This window comes from Cheilinus undulatus, linkage group 20 (genome assembly GCF_018320785.1).
Source record: "Cheilinus undulatus linkage group 20, ASM1832078v1, whole genome shotgun sequence".
Classification (NCBI taxonomy): Eukaryota; Metazoa; Chordata; class Actinopteri; order Labriformes; family Labridae; genus Cheilinus; species Cheilinus undulatus.
Window position 1 is genome coordinate 29,107,222 of NC_054884.1, and position 12,525 is coordinate 29,119,746.

The 12,525-nt window shown below is 38.9% G+C and overlaps 1 protein-coding gene across 1 annotated transcript in view; it reads left to right on the plus strand.

Moving 5' to 3' along the window:
* kcnh4b (potassium voltage-gated channel, subfamily H (eag-related), member 4b) overlaps nt 1-12,525 on the plus strand; it is a 67,860-nt gene that overhangs the window by 37,362 nt on the left and 17,973 nt on the right. The window contains exons 5-9 of the mRNA XM_041815826.1: nt 1,831-2,071; nt 6,378-6,535; nt 6,872-7,073; nt 11,647-11,841; nt 12,296-12,495. Coding sequence (XP_041671760.1) covers nt 1,831-2,071; nt 6,378-6,535; nt 6,872-7,073; nt 11,647-11,841; nt 12,296-12,495 — 996 coding nt within the window. The remainder of the gene's footprint in view (nt 1-1,830; nt 2,072-6,377; nt 6,536-6,871; nt 7,074-11,646; nt 11,842-12,295; nt 12,496-12,525) is intronic.

The following is a 12,525-nucleotide window of genomic DNA, read 5'->3' on the forward strand; positions in this document are numbered from 1 at the left end:
GAAAGTTGGCGTTTGCTTTCCTCATGAATATCTATGACATCATTTTGAAATCGCTCCATGTGCTTCGTATTTCCTTTTCAGGGAGATTTCACCAAAATCATGAGAACTATGTAAAGGGATCCTCTCCTGCGTTGAATAGCAGCTGAAGACTTAAAAACTTTACCACTGAAAAGATGAGTCAGATAATCAGAAGTTTTTGGTCGGCCAGTGAGGGAGAAGTGACATTGACAAGTGTGGTGCTGTTCCAAAACTTGATCCGTTTTCATCTGGGAATGCTGTGAGCCCGGCCTCAAAGAAATGCTGACGCTGGGGCGCATTTTTTTTCTGCTCAGGGTCTTAAGAGATGAGACAAAATCAATGTGAGCAAAAACTTTCCACAGGAGCTTAAAGCTGCATGCATCCTCTTCTCCATCATGGACAGGCTTTTATCAGCGCCAAAGCACAAAGCATGCTGGGAGATGTAGTTCAAACACTAAGCTCTGGGCTAAAGTGTGAGATAATAAAGTGTGAACAGCAGCTGTAGCCGTGTGGCATGTCGTCCCATGTGTCCTCACTGTGGCTGAGCTTTTCTTTTCTAATCACTCGGATGTGCTCAGCCAACCGCCTTCAATGCTAAAGGTCGGGTGGGCGTCCTGACCTCTGTGATGTAAGGCAAATTAAAAAAAAAAAACAGTTTCAGCAACAGCTTTTGCTGACATGGCTTCAGCAACCATTGAAGTGGACACAGCTGTTAGTGACAGTCAGCAGGGTGTTTTCTTCTAGCTTTTCCAAACAACATGACAACCACAAAAAACACAGATGATTGATGTCTAACAGCCACAATGATACGCCTAATATAAAGGAATAATTCAGTGTTAACTCAGTTGAATGCTCAATTATTATCAGCTTTCTCTTATTTTTAAAGATTGTCTCGCATTTTTGTTTTAAAGACAGAAATTCCCTTCCAGGCAGCTTCAGAGCCCTTAAATTGAAAAATCTGATGTTAAGACTTCATTTACCAGCCTCCTTGTTTCTTGCCTACACCTGTTTGCGAAGTGAGCACATTGTTCTCAGATGGATTACTTCTCATTTATCTCGCCTTTCTGTTTCCTCCCTCAGTCTGACTGTTGAGGCTATTATGTGCCAAGTGCATGGCCCCATTTGGAGAGCTGCAGCCTCATTATGTTCAGAATGGACTCCCCGAAAAACCCATCAGAAAAGGCTATTCATACTTTCTGCTATTGGATTTTGCCCAATAAAAAATTAAATGAGTGGAATAAATAGGCATGACTTTCAAAAATAAAAGCATTGCATGGTTCCAGTTCCCCTCATTACAGAAAATTGCCTCAGCTGATCTTGCACCTGAGAAATAAAGCACTAATGGCATTTTGAGGAATGAAGTAAAGACAAAACCAAGTCATGTATGAAATGATCAGCAGTCATTGTTGGTATTAAGTTTTCCCCATCACTGACCACCCTCCTATCGTTGTCAGCTTCTTTTGTTAATGCACAGCCCTTTTAAAGGTTTATCACACTCTATATGAGGCTGTCACAAACAGATAACCAGCTGCATTACCATAACTGTCTCAGTTGAGTTACCTAACGTACTTAATCATGAGCGGTCAGAGCACAAGAGGGGGCTCTGACATTTCTGCTGTCTGTTTTCTGCAGAATCCTGGCAATGCAACATCTGTCTGATTATTTTCACAGCACTCCACCTCGTGACAATATGGTTATTCATTTATGCAGCTTCTCTAATGAGATTTTGTATATTTATAAACTCAAGCTGGAAACTCAAGAGGCTGTTAATGTGAATGTAAAGAGTCAAATGTTTTTTATATGCTCTCTTAGGGCATGATGGACAAGCCTTCGATACCGGAGTACAAAGTAGCAGCAGTGCAGAAGTCACGCTTCATCCTACTCCACTACAGTGTGTCCAAAGCCCTGTGGGACTGGCTCATCCTGCTGGCTACCTTCTACGTGGCTGTCACCGTGCCCTACAATGTCAGTTTCACGCCGTATGAAGATTCAGTCACAGATGCACGCTCCACCATTGTCAGCGACATAGCAGTGGAGATGCTCTTCATAGTTGGTGAGTGCATGTGAAAGATCATCCTTATAAATCAGCTCAACAATGGGATAAGCTATCACTCAAAACAAACCATATTCAGCTCTTCAGATCTGAGTAAATGGTAGGTTTTTCATCCAAATGCTCTCATTTCCTTGCTGTTATTGCTACACATTGCAACAGGGCAACAACCCTCACATCCTTTTCCCCTGAAGGTTCCCATAGTTCCAGGTAACCTGGAGATTGAAGTCCCTGTAGGATCTCTCCCAGGGATTTCTCCCTCTTTAACCTCCAATCTGAAGAATCCAAGGGTAAACTCAAATGACTGAACTATAGATGAAATCAGTTTTTTATACAATGGTTGAAACTCAATGCAATGCATTCATTTTTTTTTACAAAAAAGGACAAAAACCTCTTCAATGCCAAAGTGAAGAAAAGGTTTCTAGTATAAAGACACCTGTGTCTAGAAGGTTCAGTCACTGGTTAACCAGTATTCCTGGCTACCATTACACCATGATGACAAAAGAATACTCTGAGCAACTTAGAGAAAAGGTTAGAGAAAAGTATAAGTCAGGAGATGGATACAAAAAAATTCCAAGGCCTCGCACATCCCACTCTAGAGAGATACCACCAAAACACCCAAGACTACTCTGAAAGAGTTACAAACTTCAGCAGCTGAGATGGGGGAGACTCTGCACACAACAACTGTTGTCTGGGTTCTTCAACAGTCAAATCTTTATGGGAGAGTGGCAAAGAGAAAGCTACTGTTAAAGAAAACTCATATTAAATCTGTACAAGAGTTTGCCAAAAAGCATGTGGGGGACTTCATGGTCAAGTCTAAGAAGGTTCTTTGGTCTGATGAGACAAAGATGGGGCTATTTGCCTATTAGATAAGACACCAGGTTTTGACACTAAACACAGCTCATCACTGCAAACACACCACCTCCTCTGTGAACCACGGTGGTGGAAGCATCATGCTGTGAGGATGCTTCTCAACAGGCTTGTGAAGGTAGAGGGTGAGATAAATGCAGCAAAATATGGGAAAATCCTGGAGGACAGTCTTATTCAGTCTGCAAGGGAACTACCATTTTGGAGATTTATTTTCCAGCAAGACAACGATCTGAAGCATACAGCAACGGCTGCACAGAAATGGTTTGAAGACAACAAGGTGAATGTTCTGGAGTGGCCGAGGTTAAACGCAGACCTTAATCCAATAAAGAATTTATGAACTTGAAAAGGGCTGTCGCACTTGATCCCTGTGCAACCTGACAGAGCATGAGCAGTTTTGCAAAGAATGGAGTTAAAATTACATTGTCCACATGTGCAAGCCTGAATGAGACCTATCCACACAGTGCTGTGATTGCAGCCAAAGGCGTATCTTCTAAATTCTGATTTGAGGGTGATCAGTATTTATGCAGTCACTTATTTTAACTTAAATAACTTCACTAAACAACATTAATTTGTAGAAATCTCCTTTCACTGACATTAACAAAGAGATTTTTTGTCAAAAATGATTGATTTATAAAATCAATTAAAGGGTTAAACATCCGATTCTTTTTATGAGGACTGTAAAATACATTATTGAGCTTTATCAACTAGGCAGGAAATGGTGTGTTTATTCCTTTGTTGGGGTTTTTTGTTAAAAAAATGATAGGGAGATGGAAACCTCCTCATGAGTTACTGCTTAGAAATTTTAGTTCTAAATCCTCCCAACTTCTCAGAACTGAACTCTGTATCGAGTGATGAGCCATCATCTCAGCAAATAGTGACAGCATGGATGACAGATGAGGGTTTGCTTTGTCAGGCTACACACAAACACACACAGAAGAAGGTCTGCCTATTTGAGGCTGGCCACTTTCTGACACAGAGATTAGATGATTAATCTACCAAAGTTGCAGATACATGAAAACAATGACATTTTCTAGCTTAATCATTTTTGACCTCAATCTGTCTAAGCCTTTGGCTCCTTTGTAGAAAAACATACCCTAGAATGTATGTTATTTTATGTTTACACCCAATTGTTCAAGCAGTGAACAAACCTTCCACTATTCTGTTCTATGGTTTTGAAGGTTTAAAGGGCTATTTCAGACCATTAACCCTCGCTCCCTTGTAGGTTTAAGCATGGTTGAGGCCAGTATGTCCAGAAATGGGACATGCAGAGTAGTGTTAATAAAATAATCATTTTTCAACTAAAAAAAAAAAAACAAAAAATTAAAAAATTAAAAATTCAATGTTACACCCTTTTTATGCCAGTTATTGTACACCATGTCACCGTTATTTTTTATGGTAAAAAACACAAAAACAACATATTCCCCATATAAAATGGTCCAGAAAGAAAACTGTTTTTTTTTTAAATAAATACAGTCTTGGCCATGTCAATTATGAGTCGTAAAATTGATTTTGATGCATTGAAATTTTTTCTGTAGTGCCAAATGCCATATTTTAGCTCCATCTGTCCTTGTATGTCCATATTCTGGACATACAGAAAACTGTTAATAAAACACTCTTTTTTTCAATATTTTTTAAGCTTTCACTGACTCAAATCTCTTCCACAACTTCAACTGTGACCACTATAAAAAAAAGAAAAAAAAAACAAAAACAATTTTACACCCTTTTTTTGCCACTTATTGTACACTATGCCTATGACTTGGAACAGATGAGTCTATTGGAGTGAAAAACTCCCCAGTTTTACCATCCTTCTCTCAAGCCTCCTCCTCTACCAAATCATATGCGAGCAAATAAATTTGTTCATGTTAGGTTTATTTTATGTACAGGCATAAAAAATCAGAGGAAATATGTAGGATATGAATCATGAACACATGCATTTCCACCTGTAACCGAAATATAACTGTGATTACGCTCATTACACGCATATATAAATTTACTGCATATTTTAGATATGATATATGCTCTCCTATTGATTGAAAGGACCTGTGCGTCCTCATGCATGTCCATCCACTTGCTATGAAGTGAGGGCAAAGTTGAAACTGTCCAAATGTCCCCCTTTCTTAGTCCCAGACTGCAGAACCCAGGAGTAGCAATTTCGACTAAAACACTCCACTTACGGCATGTCCGGCTGTAAACATAGATGCAGATTCGCACCCGAGCACACACATTGGAGCACACAAACTTTTCCTTACACATGCATCCCACTCTCAGACATCCATATCTAGTGGCATGAATCGTTTCATTTAATTCTGATGATGTTTAGTGGATGAAATAGCGCTTCAACAGTCTGAGCCCATGGAAGAAATCCTGCATGTGTGTTGCTGAAGGGGTTAAAATGGTGCGCTGGCACTATCTGCTGGATCACTGTGGAATGTTAAAATTTAGGGCCCTGGTGATCGAGTGACTGCATAGAAAAGGTTGCTATATGTTGTTTTGGTGCCATAGACACACAGTCAAAAAACATGTTTTTAATGGAAGTCTATTGTCCAGATTTTGGACAAACAAGGATGGATGGAGCTATTTGGGGTCAGTAGAGTTCTATGGGCCACACATTTTTTTTTTTTCAATATGAAGAAAAGTAATAACTTTGGCCAAATTTGATGCCTCAATCTATAAAAATATGACTATCAACTCAAAATAATGATGATAAAAATGATGAATGTCCTCAAAATGGACTTAGTAGGATCCGAGGGTTAAGGCAGGAGATAGACTTGCTGCATGCAGTCTGTAAATAATCTACAGTTTGTGTCTGATATTTCTGCTTTGAATATAGTAGGTATCTGTCAAGAATTGTCAACTACTGCAACCCCAAAACACTGTAGCATTTGTGTAAAAAATATTTTTAATATTTTATAAACACATTAAACAATTTGTTCTTGCAGAAGAATAATAGCTGAAATTCATAAAGGAGCTAGAAACATAGAGGGATCAGAGCCTAAATGATTTAGTAAGAATCAGGATAATTCCTTTTACAACCCTGTTCAAGGATTAAGGATATCTTTGTCACCCTGAGGGGCACATTGCTTCACAGCTAGCAGTACCACACAAACCATTAACAAAAATTTTGATTTTTTACCTTTTAGATTATTAAATCCACCTCTTGCACTGTTACTTTTATATCCAATTAAATCAGCCAACAAAAATGCTGAAGTATAACTCCTAATATAAGATTTTAATATTCTACAATGCAGGGGGATTGCACTGATATACAGTATTGAAAGGGGGTATTCCAAAACAGTTTCAGAACCACTGAACCAATTAGATTAGACATTTCTTCCTCACAGTATGCAGTCTTTTTTATTTTGTCATAAAGCACTTTCATCTCCTCCAGTTTCATGATAATAAATGTAACTTCACTCTCTTTCAACTTCTCAATTCGCAGACATGATCCTGAACTTTCGCACCACCTATGTGAGCCAGTCAGGGCAGGTGGTGTACGAGTCACGCTCCATTTGCATTCACTATGCCACCACCTGGTTCTTTGTGGATCTGGTGGCTGCCCTGCCCTTTGACCTGCTGTATGCCTTCAACATCACAGTGGTGAGTACAAGTCTGCAGTGACATGGTCAGTGTGCATTGTTTCCCTGCCCTCTGTGACTGCTGACACACACAACAAATTAATGCAATAAAGGATGCGAATCCACTAAATATTGAAGGCTTTAAAAAGATAAAGGCTTAATTTGTTCTAAACCACTAATGCACTGTAAGTCTGTGTGATGGTTTTTAAACCAGAAAGGCAAATTTGTTTGTGGAAAAAAAAATCACTGTTTGTTCAAGCTGTTCTTTTCAACTGTGTACATTTACATCATGGTGGAATCCACTTTTTCTCTTTCTTTCTCTATCACTCTGCCCGCCATGCACGCCTGTTTTCCTTAGACCTCCTTGGTCCACCTGCTGAAGACGGTACGCCTGCTGCGCCTCCTTCGACTCCTTCAGAAACTAGATCGCTACTCCCAGTACAGTGCCATGGTGCTTACCTTACTGATGTCTGTGTTCGCCCTGCTGGCTCACTGGATGGCCTGTATCTGGTACATGATTGGACGCAAGGAGATAGAGACAAACAACAACTGGGAAATAGGTAAGTCTGACTGATGCTTTACAGAAATGAATAGTGAAAGGAATAGGGGGATAAATACTTGTTTATGCTCCCTCTGCAGTACGTACGAAAATAAATCTGCATTTTTAACGATAGGATATGATATGATAGGACACAATGCAATACAATACAACACAAGAGGAGACAAAACACTACGATGCAATACCACTCAACATGATAACTGGCTGATGAAATAGATACCGTAATACAGGGATTCTACAATATATAGTATTGATATAGTATTGATATAGATATAGTATGAGGCAGTCATGTAAAGCCGATACAATCCGACCAATAGGATATGATACAGTGCCATACAACAGGATAATGCTCAGCAGGACCAAATGCAATGCGAAACAAGTTGATACAAAACGGCAGGACTCGAAACAATTTGATATGATAGGATACGATAGGACACGATACGAAACGATATGATACGATATGATTAGGACCGTCAAGATTAATCACAATAAGTCTTATGCTTTATCGTCCCTTTCAACACACTTTGGTTAGACCCTGTCGGCATCTTCCTGCAGCCATAGTGATGTTAAAAAAAATCCACCTCTGCTCCTTAATGTCTCATTTACTTTAAAAACTCACAGACAGCTCAGTGGACAAGTCAGAAGTTACTTGCACTGTATATTATCAAACATTTAACTTTTACTGTTCCTTTATTTCCTTTTCAATCCATAATAAGTTCATTCTTATATGGTTAAGTTCATGTCATAATCGCTTCCTGTAAAACAGGTCTATATACGAACAGGAAGACAATTTCCCTTAAAGACAGTAGAAAAATCCAGAATGATCTAAGAACCATTTTAAATGCAAAATTGTGGAATTAAATGAATGATTAAAAGGCTGTAATAATTGTGATTAACTACAGAAATCTTGAGATTAATTGTGATCAGAAATTTTAATCTTTTGACAGCCCTAGTTATGGTACAACACATCACAACAACTGGCAGACAATAAAGATATCATGATACAAGGACTCTACAATACATGATATATTGTTTGGACAGTGCTATACGAATAAACTGTAAAAATAAAATTAATACTATATTACAAGGCGATCAATCCCTTTGTCTGATTAATTCAAGAATAGAAAATGTCGCCTTAAAGGTAAAGTGCAGGATAAAAATATATATTCTCTGCACTGCAATTTGGTGTCAGTCTCTGCTCTTATCATGCTTCACCGTTCACCTCCTTTCACAGATGACATTATCCTGCTGTCTCCTTATTTTGGCCAATTAACTTCGGTTCATGTTACCCTCGTTATTGTCATAGGCAACACGGTGAGGACGTGGCGATGCGGTGATAAAACTACACAACAACTGGCAGACAATAAAGATATCATGATACAAGGACTCTACAATACATTATATATTGTTTGGACAGTGCTATACGAATAAATTGTAAAAATAAAATTAATATTATATTACAAGGCGATCATGTTCAGCTGAATCCCTTTGTCTGATTAATTCAAGAATAGAAAATGTCGCCTTAAAGGTAAAGTGCAGGATAAAAATATATATTCTCTGCACTGCAATTTGGTGTCAGTCTTTGCTCTTATCATGCTTCACCGTTCACCTCCTTTCACAGATGACATTATCCTGCTGTCTCCTTATTTTGGCCAATTAACTTCGGTTCATGTTACCCTCGTTATTGTCATAGGCAACACGGTGAGGACGTGGCGATGCGGTGATAAAACTACTAGGGAATTCTGAGTCAGGATAAAGATATCGTTGTCATGCCAGAGAAAAATAAATGATATCATAGTTCATTACCTTCACTGAACCTTTTCACAAGGATATAATGCAATATATGTTCAAATATTTAAGATATCTGAAAATGAAATACACTCTCATGCATAGTTTAACTGCCAGTTTTGGAGATGAGACACAAAGCTGTCAGCCCGGACTTGTTTAGTTACCGTATGGTCTGTATAATCAGTCGCTTCTTTGTTTAAACAGAATAAAACTCCACCAACTCATAGATTACACTCTGCCAATACCACGAGTAGACATTGTTGTGTCCCCACTCATCTATAAATAGCCTTGGCTAACCTATAGGGATGTCTATCTCTGCTCAGAGGAGAGATGGTGGTGAAACTATACTCTAATGAGGCCTGTCTGATAGCAGATCAGACACTGATAGAAAAACTGACTGCTAGGAGGCAGTGCACTGATGTGTTGTTTCTGTCACTGTTTGAAAATGGTTTAACATGGGAACCTTAGAAACATTCCCAGAAACTGGCTGTGTTCCTTTTCTGTGATTAATACGAACTGAGAGCTTGTCTTAATGTTTGTATGCAGATCTAAGTATGTATTTACAATTATGTAGACTTTAATACCACCAAAATGAAAACAAAACACATTTGATAATGTATAACAACAGCTTTAAATGATTCATTAAGAACGTGCTGTGACATCCTGTCTGCTCAGCAAAAGTATACACCTGCTCCAGTTTTCTGTTGTTTTATATTTGTTTGAGTATGAAAACTCTACAATGGGAGTTAGGTCAGACCTGCTAATTAACACTGGGCCTTGTATATCCCTGGAGGTTCCAGTCTAATTCTTGCCTGCTCTGCACTGACATGCCAACCTCTTGACACTGCTGAAAACCCTATTAAACACACAAATCCACACAGTCACCCCAACATACAGTTCTTCTTCTGTTGGACTAGATATAAAAAATCGCTGGTGGGTTCTTAGTGCCCATATATTGAAATAGATGCTGCAAAAGTGCCCTTATGGATGCCTTTTTGGTAGATCACCATGATGAGATGCCATCTTGGATACCATGTAAGCTGAGAAAATTTGACGAACTGCTGTCTTTAGTGACCTGTAAATAAACACAATTTTAAAAAGTGCCATCTTTAGTGCCCTCAAAATGAACACATTTTGACAAAGTGCCCTCTCAAAGGAAAAAATCTAAAATTTTCCATCTTTGACACCATCTACATGGAGACACTTTGACAAAGTGCCCTCTTTAGTGCCCTCAAAAGGGGAAAACTGACAAATGTGACAAAATGAGGGCACTTTGTCAAAGTACTTATTTTGGTGCACTTTACAAAGGAAAAGTAACAATTGGCTGTCTTTGGAGCCTTGTAATTTCCCCAAATATGCCTTTTGTTGTCTTTAGTGCCCTAGAAATTAACAGAACTTTTAAAAAGTGCCCTCTGTAGTGCCCACAAAATAAACACAATTTGACATAGTGCTCTCTTCTGTGGCCTCTGATTTAACACAATTTAACATTTGATTCCTTGGGTGCCTTCTGAATGAACAAAATTTGATAAAGTGCCTCTTAACAGGAGAATTCTACAATTTAGCGTTTTTGGTGCACTATACATGAACAAGTTTTGACATATTTCTTTTTTGGTGCTATATGAGAAAAGGAAAATGGAAAAATGTCCTTTATATGGTTGTCAGAATTGAATACACTTTTACAAAGTGCTTTTAAAGCAAAAATATCTACAAATTGCCACCTCTGTTGCCCTCAAAATGAAAAAAAAAAAATGTCATTGCCATCTCTATTAAACTCTAAATGAACAAAATTTGACAAAGTGCCCTCTTAAAGGGAAATTCTACAATTTGCTATCTTTGTTGCCCTCTACATGGACATAATTTGATAAAGTGACTTCTCTGGCACGCTGAAATTGGCAAAAATGACAGATTTTACAAAGTCAGGGCACTTTGTCAGAGTACTCATTTCGCTGCTTCTACATGGGCAAAATTTAATAAATTACCTGTTTTTTTGTAATTAGACAAAACTTGACTTGACCCCCTAGCGTGCCTTTTAAATTGACGACGTTTGATAGACTGCCCTTTTTGGTGTCCTCTAAATCAGTGATTCTTAACTGGCCTGGATTCAGGACCCACTACCACCTTCTTGTTGACCAATTGTGGTCCAAATTTCTGATTTCTTTAACCATACCCAAATACTTTTAATGAAAAATGTGGTAGTTTGGACTTGAAAAGGAACATCAGATGTGACAAAACAAAGAGTTGGGGACATTTCCTTCAAAATAAAGCACTTTTTTTTCCAGGCATACATCTGCGACCCACTGAAAGTGGCTTTGCGACCAACTTTTGGATACAGACCCACAAGTTGAGAACCAAGGCTCTAAATGGACAAAGTTTGTACCCTTACTGGCGCATGTCCAATAGAAGAGAATTGACAGATTCTGTATAAATCCTTAGTGAAATTCAAGAATACACAATAAACTGCCATAAGCCCCTTCAGTTTATTTTCACTGTCATCCCCCTTGTGTTTCTTTGTGAAATAAACGGTTCAGAAATTAATGATTTCTCCCCTTTTTGGTAGTTTTATTAAAAAAAAAAAAAAAAAAAAAAAAGAATCCGAGCAAGAGTTTTATAGCTATTTTGTGCTGGTGACCTCCCAGCAGGAGCTGATCATTTTTACCTTATTCCCTTAAACATCCTGAGTCCACCACTGGTAAAATTACACTACATGCCACTAGGATCAAGTTTACACACAGACCTGGAGGTGATTTGATGATAACATTTGAACATATTCTTCTCTCTCACCTTAGGTTGGCTCCACGAGCTGGGCAAACGTCTGGAGATGCCCTACCTCAACAGCACGGTTGGCGGCCCGTCGGTGCGCAGCTCCTACATCGCTGCCCTTTACTTTACCCTCAGCAGCCTGACCAGTGTGGGCTTTGGCAACGTTTGTGCCAACACCGATGCTGAGAAGATCTTCTCCATCTGTACCATGCTCGTTGGCGGTAAGTCTTACACCAGGGTACTTTCTCCCTCTGGCATTGCAGTGCCTGTGTTCAGCACGATAGCGAAAGTAATTCTTGGAAGAGACAGTTTGGCTGGCCTTTAGGACACAGCTTGTTGCTTCTTCTCTTTGGAGGAAAAATTGACTATTTTAGCTGAGGTGGCAATTAATGGTGTAAAAGCCCTGGGGATAATGACTGTTATTATTTTTTAATCAGGCTTCTGTCAGAGTAGTGAAAAAACTAAGCTGTAAATTTCTGTGGTCCACGTTAAGGTCATTAAAAAGATAAAAAGCGAAAAGGGTAGAAGAGTTAGGAAGTGATCAATATTAAATACATTTTAAAGTAGGAAAGTCAACTAAAGAGTAATTTTGTTTTTGCCTTAATTAAAGCCCTTTGAATTGTTAAAGGATAAAAGATTTTATGATCGTTTACTGTCTTTCCATCTCTCATGCAGCACTGATGCACGCCCTTGTCTTTGGCAACGTGACGGCCATCATCCAGAGAATGTACTCGAGGCGATCTCTCTATCACACTCGCATGAAGGACCTAAAGGACTTCATCCGCGTCCACCGTCTGCCCCAGCAGCTCAAACAACGCATGCTGGAGTACTTCCAGACAACATGGTCTGTCAACAATGGAATAGATGCAAACGAGGTACGAGTCCCTCTCATTGTTGGCATCATG